Here is a 12,970-nt window from a genome sequence, read left to right on the forward strand (position 1 = left end):
CCTTTAAGCTCTTTTCATCTAAGGACCATTGAGATATTTACCACCCCCCTCTGTTCCTTTAATTTCACTACTTCTTCTGGAAAACTGTCCTATTTTTCCCTGAACCCTTTCTCATCCCCTCCTGTCTAGATCCCTGCACATTTTCTTATTTCTATTTCATGTTGTCAGCACATTTTCGTCTTTAAGCCTGGCAGTAAAATTGGGTTTTAGATCAGAGCATTTGAGGAGGTCTTTTTAAATCCAAAAGTGTGTTCTTTAATAACTGGCTACCGCTCTCTGGAGTGTCGTTAGTGCTAATGCACAATAAGCTGCCGAGTTTCTGACGGCTGGCCAAGATGGCCGCTGTCAACGCAGTTTTCTCTCAGTCCTCTCTTCACCTCCCTTAACTGCCTCCTTCACAAGGCCCATCAGCACAGTTAGAGATATTACGGTCACAATTACTCAAGCTAATTGACTTAGGGGATGTGAAATATTCCGCTGGAGAGGAGCGACTGAGGTGATGAACAGGCAAATTGTGATTTCATTAAAGGGGGTATGAGTCATATCCGTCCTCAGCGGAGGCATTGAGTGCTTCTGTTGTCTTTGGGAACTGGCTGTTTTTCAGAGATATGCTTAAGGTATATAAGGCAACACAATTTCCGCAACACATGCTACCCCGACCAGATGCTTGCAGTGACAGCTAATTCTAACCCTGTTACTCTCTCTCTCTTCTCTGCTGTAGCTACATCCAACGGCACTATGGAGGGCATCGACAACCAGGAGGGGGGAGTGTGCAAGACCAAGTCCATGAAGATAATCATGAAAGTGGGACAAAGTGAGTATTGAATCATTAAATTACAGTTGTTGGCGCCTGCAGGCATGAGCAAGCAGTCACAATGCAGCACGTACATTCTGCAAAATTCCGTGCGACTCTTTAAAATGCCCCAATAAGGTCATGGGAGGCTGTGCAGCATGCAGCTCCATCGTCTCCATGACACCTGGGGCTGCGAGGGGGCAGGAAATGTAATCTAGTGGAAGCCTAATGCACTCAAACACACACACACACACACAATTGTGTATGCTTGCATGCACACATGCACTGGTAGCATCTGCTGAAATACGCTCTTCCACTTAAATGGCTTTCTACACATGCAAATCAGGTTTAGATGCTCAAAAACACATAATGTTGTTGATCCATGAACATACATACACAGTTGCTGAGTGGGAATTCTGCCACGCAGCTAGCGGACCCTATACTTATTTGTAACAATAATTATTCATTAATCAGTTGCCTGGTTGCCACATAGAGTGGTAATTTCCTACGGTTGGCCTTCTAGTCAACACCAGCTTCAGCACTGAGAATCAATGAAGGTCAAGAGAATTAATCAAAACTGCTGCACTCTGAGGAGAACAGGTGCTGAACATGCCGGAAATTGGTTCTGTTTCTTAATCTTACTGAAAATCAGCTCCAGTGTTTAAAAGAGCTGCTTACCAATCAGTGGATTTATTAAAAGCAATGTACTACTAAGTGTAATTCCGGCACAGAGTTCAACCTGAGGGCACTGGCAATTATAATAGCAGATGCTCAACAAATGACTTTAGTGTGCCTATTCTGGAGTCATATAATTTTATCAGAATCTAAAGCCATATGGGTCTGTTGGTGAACCCAAACACAACCACCAGCTACTCATATGTTCCCACTCTTGAATTAATAGAGAACCTAAGCCCTCAGAAATTTAGAGATAACCCTGCTTTAACATGTGCACAAACTACACTGACGATGTTTATTAATTCCTATATCTATCATCTGCATTTTTCAGATCCCTCTGATCCTATTTCACCCAAAGACAACCCTACCAGAGTACCCTACCCTCCCAAGCACTCAGATGGCAAGGACAGCTATAACCCCAATGAGGTGCTGGAGAAACCAGGTGAGATGATCTCTTTATGGTTTAAATCCCGAGGAAGTGGCAACTGAGTAGATGATCTATTGAAACAATTTGGCATTTCGACACAATTGTTTAGTCATTCAATAGCAGACAGCGCTAACTAAGTGTGTGCGTGTTTGTGAGAGGCACTGAAGTGTGTGTTGAAGGAAAGAAAGGTCAGCGATTCATCAGCCAGTAATTGAATGTTGCCCATAAAACTGATAGGCATCTCCGGCCCCTCAAGGACTTATAAGGTAACTCCTGGCTGGCTCTTTTCCAGCCTTAACCCGCCGCTTAAGTGACATTTTCAGGAAAATGATCTGATCGCTGTCTGCCATCTTTTAACGACCTATTCCAAGTACAGACACACACTTGTTTCTGCATCAAATCACCACTCAGACAGGCGTGCTGTTACGTGCGCAACGCCCTTATCTGTGCTATTATATTGCAGTTAAAAATCTCCCAAGAAGAAAATCAAGACCGGCAATTTCCGCAGCGAGCCGTGTTCAGAAAAAAGAAACAGGAAGGGCCCAAGAACAAAAACAAGCTGACCTACATAAACAGTCCTCCAGTCCTTCCCACCGTGTCCCTGTTCATTGAGGGCGTGGTTCAGATTTCATTCCCAAACCCTTCCAACGTCATACACAGAGATGTGCCCATTGACTCCACACTGGCGCTGCTCTCTGCAGATGTCAGCATCTTGCTCTCCGTGTTTTCCTGTCTGATGCTTTTTGTATTTCTCATACCCCATCGCTGCTGCTAGCGGAGCACATGGGCATCAGAGTGCTATGAGCAGGGCATCTGAGGCAGCATAATCCGCTTGTCAAACACGGGACGGGTCCTTGCTTTCGAGAGTGTGCCATGCCATATCCACGACCCCCTACCACAGATAAAAACATTTTTTTGGCCTTCAGGAGAGTAGTGGAAGACATGGGACGCAGTAATCCTGCCCGCGCATGGAACACGCTCTCGTCCCGGGTAGAACAGAACACACCCACCCTTGAGTGCTGTATCACAGTGTCCATCGCTGGGAGTCAGAGCACAGCTTGCCTTTCATAATTGATATCTCATGATGGCATCACATATTTCTTCCAGTTTTCTTTCCTCTGGGGCTATTAGTTAGAATATTAAGTTGCTTTTTATGTCTTTCAAACTGCAATTTATTTAAGTGCCATTTGTCTGTATCTCTCCTGCCTCTGGATCTCCTATCAGACTGCTTGCCCTAGTTTCAAGGTTGTAGTCTTCACTGGCTGAATGTGAATAGCACCAATGGAAAATGACCTTTATACAAAAGCCTCCTATAGACAAGCTTCACTCTCAGCTACAGTGGTGTTGGCCTGTTCTCTACACCTTATAGTAAGGAACTGTGAGAAGATGGTGAAGACAATGAAAGCAAATGCAGGGACAGAGTGAGGAAAGTAACGCCTCTAAAAGTTTGCTTCTACTTCTACCGATTTAAATTGTTTGAAGGTGTCAGTCAGCGCTTTGTAGCCCCAAAGAGTACCTAAGGATCTAAGGATCAGAACTTAAGGCCTGCATCCAATCCTTTTTTATCAAAATGATCAGGGATCATACTAAGTGATCAGGTGTGTTTTTCTTATGTGCATCTATGAATGCCGATTGAAGAGACTGCCTTATGTTATGTTCCTTGCTGTGACAGCAACAAACACTTATCCAAGGATTTAGTTGGACAGTCAGGTGAAAAATAAGACTGCAAACTAAGGACCCCTGCTGTCATTATACTCACTTTTGCTTGGCACTCTTTCTCCAGGTGTAGCGCAAAGAGATAGCGACGAAAGCAGTGGAAATAATGGAAAGTCCTCCAGTGCCATCGGCTCCGAGGTGGCCATCTTCGTCGGCATCGCCTCAGGCAGTGTCATCTTCATCATCATCATCATCATGCTGGTCCTGCTGCTCCTCAAGTACCGGCGGCGGCATCGCAAGCACTCACCACAGCACGCAGCCACGCTGTCTCTAAGCACCCTGGCCACGCCTAAACGGGGTGGAGGCAGCGGAAACAATAACGGCTCAGAGCCCAGCGACATCATCATTCCGCTCAGGACTGCTGACAGCGTCTTCTGCCCGCACTACGAGAAGGTCAGTGGTGACTATGGACACCCGGTCTACATAGTTCAGGAGATGCCGCCCCAGAGCCCAGCCAACATCTATTACAAAGTCTGAGGTGGAACATTTAAAAGCAGGACCTGGAACAGTCCACGGGCAGAGCGGACTTCTGGTTTTGGCTATCGCCACCAGCACACCCGTGAACTAACACTCTCGCTCTATCTCTCGGTCTCTCTCACTCTGTTCACTCCTCTCCCTCTCCTCGGATGGTTTGTCACTATTTTTTTTTTTTCCTTTCTTGAAGTTTTGCTGACACTTTGTCGCTCTGGTTCAGTCACAGTTAGTGTGGACGGGATGAGCGGAGAGCTGGAGAGAAGGCTGCTGCTGCCACTGCTGCTGCTCTCTGGGGCTTTTGGGAAGTGGAAAAGACAACCTCGTCTTTCCCTAGTTTCTCTCCCTGTTTCACTTTGTGCACTGCAGACGGCATCCTGGGGGAAACTGAGTATAAGTGGGATGAGAAAGTTAGACAGATGCACAGCATGTTTTTGTTGTTGTTGTTTTTTTAGTTGGGAGGGGGAATGTTGGATGGACATGATGTTTCTTGGGGGCAAAAGGAGGAAAAGGAATGGGCCTCACCTTCAGAGAGACTACTCCTCGGGAAAAAGAGAGGGAAAAGAGACAAAAAAATGGGGAGAGTTAAAGGAGGATATGGGCTTACCATGAACTCACAAAATGGCTCCCCTCCCATGATACTCACTCACCAGAAAGACTCTGGATGTACCAGCCAGACAAGGAAGAGGGGAAGAGATTCTTACACCGCTCCTCTCTGGGACTTTTCCTGAGTGACTCATGGAGATCACCCATTCGCCCTGCCACCCACATGCTCACCATCACACAGACACACACATTCACCTATGTGCACAGACACACAGTCTCACCAGTCAATGTGAACTGTTTGGGTTGGGTTACACTCGTTCTCCTCATTCCCAGAAATGTTTTCAAATCACTTCTTCAGATGTTACTTGAAGCTTTTTTTTTTTTTTTTCAAATATATATATTCCCCCTTTTTTGTTTTTGGTCATATCTGGTTTTCATATCCTGTTATAGTTGAAGTGCAGATAGAGGTTTTCTTTTCCTGTTGTGACATTGTCATGTTGGGTGTTCAAACACAAGTGGCCCAACAGTGGCTAGGAGTGGCAAGAGTGTGAAAACCATATCCCCGGAGTGCAAAAAATGTGAGGTCTGCCCAGGTGGCTTTTGCAAAGATTGGAGGACTTTCATTTTACATAGTGCAGCACTTTTAAACCCTCTTTTTTCTTTAGTACCTCCAGCCTTTGCAGCGACCACAGCGATAGCTAAAGATGGGAGAGCGGCTGTATCCCGTCAGATTTAGTTGCGAGGGCTTGCCTCTAGAACATGGGCTTTTCACACGGGAAAGCGTTAGGGACAATAAGAAATCCAATTCGCCTTACTGTTTTTTTTACGCTTCAGGTGAAGAAGAGGCCCGAGATCTAGTTGAGGTTAGCATAGCTAGGTGAAGAGCTCTAGGTACTATATTGTTTACCCCTAGGGGTTCAGTGATGATAGTGGTTGCCCTAAGGGCCCCGACATCAGCATGACCGGTGCTCTCCTATTCTTGTTTAAAAAAAGCACAGGGACATCTACTTACATTGTCACTGTTTCTCAATATCCATTAGCATTTCCATACTTTGAGTTTTTGATTTACTTCTTTTGTTTTACTAAATAGATGTACATTTAATAAAAGTACATTAAAAGATGAAAAAAATAAAAAAATAAAAAGCAGAATTTATTTATGATAGACACATAGAGCACATGTGTTGTCAGGCGGTATGGAGAAGAAGTAATGTTAATATATTATGGTATAAGTGCACATTATGCAATCTAGGTTTTTGATTATTTGATATCTCTCAACCCACCGAGTCCCGTATTTTAACGGACTCTTGTTCACAGATGCAGGACTCCGTCTTGGGAAGGAGGACCAGGGGAGGCTGGCCCAGGCCTCGATGCCTGCCCAGAGGGGAATAGAGTTATCTGACCCAAAATAGCTTGCATTGGTGTACTCAAAGACAGAGTAGCTGTGTCTCCCACACTCACTCAGTGTAGCATCTCCCAAAGGATATTTACCATGAACACCCAGTGCACCCAATTATCCCCCATTTTCTCTGTGTGTGTGTGTGTGCGTGCGTGTGTGTGGATTTCAGTGACGTCACCTTCATTAATATCTTTGGGTTAGGATCCTAATTGTGACATAAGCCTTTCACAGAGCATATATCAGCCCATCGTTGACATTGTCATTTGTTCGTAAAGAACATAAAATTTCACCGAAAAGCCACGCCTTGTATGATCTGAGGTTTGTGCCTCTGAGAGGCTACAAAATCTGCAAATATGCAATTCTTATTTATTTTTTTAATCAATTCTGAGAAAAAAAAAACACCTATGGAAAGTGTTCTTAACCACTGAAAGATGTAACAACAAACCAACGACACAAAACTAGCAAAAGTATGTCTCACAAGCCTGTTGTTAGCTTTCATTTCCTGCATTATTTGCAGTATTATTTGAACCTTTTCTGTTTTGACTATGTGCTGTAGTACAAAGGTAAACTGTGAAAAATGAAAACACTAAAAAGCATATGGAACACACGTAAACAAGTATTTAAGAAAAGGTGAAAATAAATCACACACATACAACAGAGAAATTGCTGTTTAGTTGCTGTCGTCCTGCGGCAGAATATGACAATCTTATTAGTTTCTTTGAATCTGGCGTCCTTTTCTTAGCTGCTGCTCGACTAACACTCTCCCAACATTGATCAGGTTAGCTCTGACTTGTTCTGAAATGTTGTAGCTATGCTGTGAGAGTCTTAGTACAAGGGCTAAGAGAAGCACCTCAGTCTACTGTAAAATGCCTTGCTCGTATGGTCAGCCCTTGGTCACTTGACTCAGTAATTTTGCACCGTACTTCTGTAGGTAACAAACTGTAAATACATTAATGTTTGTATTGTATATGGATCCTGGGTTGTTACAATAGCCTTATTCACCTTTTTAGGAAAGTAAATGGAAAAAAAAGTACAGAAAAATGGAATACACTTCAGTAAAACAGAGCATACTACTTTTTTGGTAAATAGCTTATGTAAATAGTGTCCAGAACCCAATAAAAACATTTTTTTATAAACTCTTAAAGTAAGATGTTTTGTATAAAATTTGAATTTTTTGCTATGTATTTTAGCTAGCGCTCAATGGAAAGCCCATGTCCTCCCAACTCCTTCCCCTTTTGCACTGTTTCCATGGTAATTTGGTTTAAAAAAAAAAAAAAAAGAGAAAAGTTGCCAAACCGACTGCTGCATATTTGTGCCATAAGTGTGTACCATAAATATTTATTGAATTAGTTTCTTTTTTTTTCTTTTTTTGTTCTGTTAATGATGATTTTCAGTCCAGTTTGTAAGTAACACAGTATTATATTTGCATTGTTCGTTTGTCTACCCCTGTTTATTTCTTTGGGTTTTTTTCTTCTCTCCATGTCATGGTTACCGAGTGGCTGCAGCCCTCCTCTCCCTTTTCCTTGCAGTATACGATGGCCAGGCTGTGAAAAACGGTTTTAACATTCAAACATTTAAAACAATTCAAAGTAAGGATAAATGACACACATTCCACCAGTCTGTTACAAACTGAAAATGTTTTTCAATAAAATGTTTTTCCTATGGACGCGCTGTCTACTCGTGCTGCTTTGTGTTTCTGCTGCCTTACTCCATGAATAAATAATGTCTGTTTTTTCGCTCTTTCAAACAACTTGGCACTGAGTTTATTGCAGTCTCAGAGACTTATTTTAGATGTTATTTATGACTACAGAATGACTCTAAGGGACAAAGTTCATCACAATGTTACCACGTCCTGACATTTCCATCTTTATTTTATACACTACATTTTAGATGGGATATTTGAAATGTAAACATTGTGAAAAGGAAATCAAGATTTCATTCCATGTTTTTTAAAAAAAGATGTTGGATCACTACATGGATTTGCCCCCATTGAGCCATAAGAGCATTAGTGGAATCCAGCACAGATGTCTCACGGTCGATGTTCCAATTCATCGTAAAGCTGCTGGATGGAGTTGAGTTTAGGCTTCTGTGCAGGTCAGTCGGGTCGTCAAAACCGTTCCTTTATGGACAGGAAGAAGAGCACACTGTCACGTGGAAAAGCTTTACCAACCTTTTTGTCTTTTCTGCTTTGTCTACAGTACCAATGTATGCTGTACTATTACTCCCTACAGTGCAGCATATGCCTATGCGGGACATAGACGGTGTAACCTAGGTACATAGCCTACGCCGGTGTGCTCGTCAGTCTGGCTGGTCCAACCGGACATTGGTCGAGGCTTTGTCTTTTTTGGCAGTCGGGTTAATTTTTGTTTCTACTTCCTGTTTTACTTTCAACAATGGCGACTAAAATTTTTGGCCAAATTTTTCCGAAGACGAGTCATACAAATTGTTGTGTTGTTCCGACGCCTAGTCCCATTTCTAGGGAGGTGCACATCAAGCTACAGCGTTAGGGTCTGCGTAGGGTCTGGGCTGACGTAGCTACGGCGTCAAATTGACGCAGAAGTATAAACTGCACCTGCACAAGCCCTAAGATTTTTTTATTTATTTATTTTTTAATTTTCACAATAAAAAAAAAACAAACAAACCCTAAATGAATTAATTGATACATGAACAAGAGGATTCTAGGACTTCACTCACAAGTAGAACAGGACACTGGCACCAAGTCCTGCTCACAAATAAGTTTACCATTTTCTTAGCCTATTTTATTTTTTGTCATCTCTTTAAGAAGAGACACAACATGTTTGCGCCCCATAGCATGTAGAGCAGTGTGAAGGAGCAAAGGAGGCTCACTCTCAGTGTGGAAGGTGACAAAGAATGTAGGTGTGTCTGTAAGGTGGCCCACTTGATATCAATGTAATAAGGACACAAATATTAAGGCGTCTCCTATCAGTGGCATGGTGACTCTATGAAACTGAACCCACCCCTGGCCAAATATTCACTAAGCTGGTGAGTCAGTCTTGCTTTGACGGCCAATATATCCAGGCATCTAGCCTGTATAACCAGCCACGCTGCCAATAAGTCAGGCGGAGAGCTTGCCAAATCATAGCCAGGCAGAGACACGGCCATAGCAAGCCAGACATCCCATCTACAATAGCTGGCTAGCACCAGACAGCCAGCCAGCCACCGAATCAGCTCATGTAGCCCGTCAGCATGCTGCATAGCTCCGTGTTCAGCCTAGGTTTCAAGCAACAGGCAAGATTATAGCTATGACAGCCAAGCAGCCAGCAAGCCAGAATTTGTGGCCCAGTCTAGATTAGAGCGGTCAGATTCTTGGCTTTATTTTAGTATAAACACTAGGTCACCGAGTCTGTATTTGCTTTCTGATAAAGGTTGAACCACTGAACTTGAGAACATTGCAACAGGGTTGGATGCATCACACTACTTATTAATTTGTGGATTTAGAGTTTATATTATTTTATGGTTTTGAATCTGGACTCCAAGGCTGTTCTGGTTGTTGCTCATGTGGACGTAATCACAGTCATTTCATGATTAGAATAAGACCATTATAATTTTCGCAATTTCAAGAGCCAACAAAATAACAAAAACATCTGAGTGTGCAATGCAGTCCACACAATACATGTAATCTGTGTGTAGCAGCCAAAGCCCAATAGTGTTGTCACTACACTTAAATCAACAAAGAAAATACGAGAAAGGTTATCTTGAGCTGCAATAGTTGAAATTAACTTTAAGTAGTGATCCTTTGAAATAACATAAATTATGTGCACAACTATTCATTGATTATAATCATGTAATACAATAATATCTCAAGACATTTTCCGTAATGCATAATGAAGGAATTTTTAATCTGGTGTCTACGCTGGCATTCAAAGTCCAATTCAATTCAATTCAGCTCAGCTCAGCTCAGCTCACTTAAATTCAGTTTAATTCACTGTATCTCTATTAGATTGGAAACAGGGAGAAACTGCTAGCATTGCATGACTTCCTGCTATTTTAGCAACTCCAGTGTTAAACCTGTGAGACCAGCCACCTTGTTACATGAAACATTACGGCAACCTTGTATTAAAAATAAAATAAAATAAAAATCCTAAGAACCCGAAAACCTCATCGCTGAAAATTACTTCTTTTCTTTTTTTTTTTTTTTTGTTTTTCATCATTATCCAATATACCCTTCCCCTCTCTTTGCCACATCAGCAGCGAGTATTAAAGATATTAAAGCCACTGGCTATCTATTCATCACTTCTAACCGCTCTGTCTTCACTGCTCTGTGTTTGGGAGGCTTCAGCAGAAAATAAAAATGTCTCCACAGCGGTGGATCTCCTGACTGTTTATCGGGGAAAAAATGAACTTCTCGAGAAGCCAAGATGAGACAGAAGCAGGAAACGAGAAGGGAAAACAAATTGTGAGCCTCAAATCATTCTGCGCTCTCGCCGTGGTCTGTCATCTCCTGGCGTCTTCACAACTTGATGAAGAGGAGAAGTCTGAGGAGAGAAGAAGGCTGCGGAGGGCTTTCTGATGTTTTTTCTGTTACATCTTCCTCATGTTCATGCCTTGGACATGCAGTTGAGAGGAGATGAGGGGTTGAGGATATATAATGTTTTGGGGAGAGTTCACGAACAAAGACCTCTCCTTAACTGATGCAAAGAGGTTTACTGGTAGACAGGACGTGAGGGAAATGGCTGAAGAGGTTGGAGGAGAAGGGTTGAGGGGATGGATGAGGGAGGGCGAAGGGGTGGGGGCACATCTCAGGAAGTTTTTGCTCCATGTCCCCCTGGTTCCTGTGATGACAGGTGGAAGAGGAAGAAAAGAAATGTTGACAAATGAGATGAAGTTAGGTTAGGACACACCTTTATATGTAAGCGCAGGAAATAGAATGAAATGGGGTGTGGTGTTGTTGCAGAACAGAAGTTATGTAATAACTTCATTTGTCAAGTTTTTATGCCTTTGACTTCGGTCAATGGATGGGATTTACTGCTCTTTAGAGGGAGCCGGATCTTGTGGGTCCATTCCTTTCAAAGAGCCATTCAAAGGACAAGCTTGTTTTGATATGTGTTAATTTTCAAGATGCCAGCCTGGGTGTGACTTACAGCATTTTATCTGGGAATTAATCACTGGGAGGAATGAAAGGGAAGGTTTATATTCTTTAGGTGGGCTATCTTGACTTTTATTATTCTGAAATATGCATTCTAGACAGATACTTTATCATGTGGGAAGACTTCCGCATTAACCAGAAATCAATCCCGGGTCAATTTCTTTGGAGGGAGCTAAGCTCTTCATTATATCGCTATAGTATTCTGGCAAACATTACACTTTGCTTTACCGTTTTTGTCGTCACAAAAGTGCACCCAGGAGCAGCTGCGTTGTCTGAAACGCAGGAAAAAAAAAAAGAACAGCTCACAGTTGCGACTCGGTTCCCATCGTTCGTTTTAAAGAGCTGTTCAATAGACTCAGTTCCTTCTCTCCACAGTGCTGTAATTTAAGATGACCAGAAGGGTAGTTACTTGATGACCAGAAGGCTCCTGTGTCAGCGTTGATTATGTCTGTGGCAGCTCCGGTATACATTGATATTGATATACACGATTTTCCTTTGTGAAATAAAAATGCCAACATAGCAACATTCAAAACACTACTTTTTGAAACTTTGATGCCAATCCATGACAAAAACTGTGATCGAAGATGCATGCTGCGCTCGATGTTCAGCATTTTCCTCTGTTTACAGGCGCACCAAACTGGACTCAGTCGCATGGATGACCTCAGTTCTGAGTGTTAATTACTCAAGCACAATGTTTTGTCATGTGACTGTGAAATTCCATTCCAGTGTCTCATACGTGGTAGGAGTAAACAAGTAAATCATCTAGTAGTATCGACAGCTCATAATAGGGAAATAATCCACACAAAATGATTCCTGCTGTGTGACTCATCCAGAAGTATGCAGAATAGCTGTGGATGATTGGACATGGGACAGATTTGCCATATATTTTTTAGACACTTAAGAAAGTGAACAACTGTGAGGACAAATATAGATTTCCACCCGTGTGTTGGGAGAAGAAGAACAGAGGGGTTATAGGCGGCAGGCATACATCTTATGTGTCAGTGACAGTGTTGGTGACAAAAGTTCTGTACTGTAGCTAAAAATTAGATTTTGACTTTTACCAAACCCACCTTGAAATCAGATATGACATTCTATATGTTTCAAAAGCTCAAAGAATAAATGTGAGAACACAGTTTAATAACAAGTATTTTTTCTGTCAGCAGGTTCACAGATGTGAATTTGAGTCAATTAAGTGCCCACATTCCTGGTAATGAAGAAAGACGAGTTCCTGATTGACAACAATGGCGCTACGGCGTGACGTTAGACACAAAGGCCTAAAGTAAATCTAAATCATTGGATCTTCAAGAGGTTTTTTGTCTGATTTTAGTGTGGAACATAAGAAACCTTGCACGTACTTGAACCTTTGGGTGTTAACATTGTTGACTTACCACAGAGGTATGTAAATACAACCAACACCTTTGGCTAACTGGAGATCAGTCAAACCACATGTGTGCACACACTTATTAAAAAGTGTTTCCATTTCCTGCATGGAGAGCCTTCCTCACGTGTTGTGCAGATATCCAGCTCCACCTGACTTCTTTGAGTGGATGAATGGGTGGTGCTACTACAAGTGGTTCTCCCAGTACAAACAGGAAGGCAAGAAGAAACTTTATTACTTAACTTAATCCTCCACCTTGCGTCTTTCCAGCATGAGTTTTAAAAAAGCCTTCTTCTTGATTGTTCCGTGATTTTGTTTTTGAACACACCTCAATATCAAAGAATCTTCCTTCCTCTATTTATAGTTCTGTTCCAACGCTGAGAACCTGAGGCAGAAGTGATTTACGTGTCACCATACTGACGTCAATGTTGTGTGTGCATGAATCGTCCAGTCTTTGTGCT

At 42.3% G+C, this 12,970-nt stretch overlaps 1 protein-coding gene across 1 annotated transcript; it reads left to right on the forward strand.

The window, feature by feature from the left end:
- Positions 1 to 235: 235 nt before the first annotated feature.
- On the forward strand, positions 236 to 7,688 carry LOC311510006 (ephrin-B2a-like). Its single transcript, XM_084575477.1, has 3 exons — positions 236 to 814; positions 1,800 to 1,910; positions 3,679 to 7,688. Exons 1-3 carry the CDS (start codon positions 664 to 666, stop codon positions 4,086 to 4,088), a joined length of 672 nt encoding a protein of 223 aa, XP_084431603.1. The 5' UTR covers positions 236 to 663; the 3' UTR covers positions 4,089 to 7,688.
- Positions 7,689 to 12,970: the final 5,282 nt, after the last annotated feature.

This window comes from Chelon labrosus (genome assembly GCF_963514085.1).
Source record: "Chelon labrosus genome assembly, contig: SCAFFOLD_209, whole genome shotgun sequence".
Taxonomy (NCBI): domain Eukaryota; kingdom Metazoa; phylum Chordata; class Actinopteri; order Mugiliformes; family Mugilidae; genus Chelon; species Chelon labrosus.

What these genes read in the sequence shown, in the direction of transcription:
- LOC311510006 (XM_084575477.1), top strand. Translation starts at nt 664, where the DNA reads ATGCTTGCAGTGACAGCTAATTCTAACCCTGTTACTCTCTCTCTCTTC. An exon ending in AATCATGAAAGTGGGACAAA is followed by an intron (nt 815 to 1,799) that starts GTGAGTATTGAA and finishes TGCATTTTTCAG; the next exon opens with ATCCCTCTGATCCTATTTCA. An exon ending in TGAGGTGCTGGAGAAACCAG is followed by an intron (nt 1,911 to 3,678) that starts GTGAGATGATCT and finishes CTCTTTCTCCAG; the next exon opens with GTGTAGCGCAAAGAGATAGC.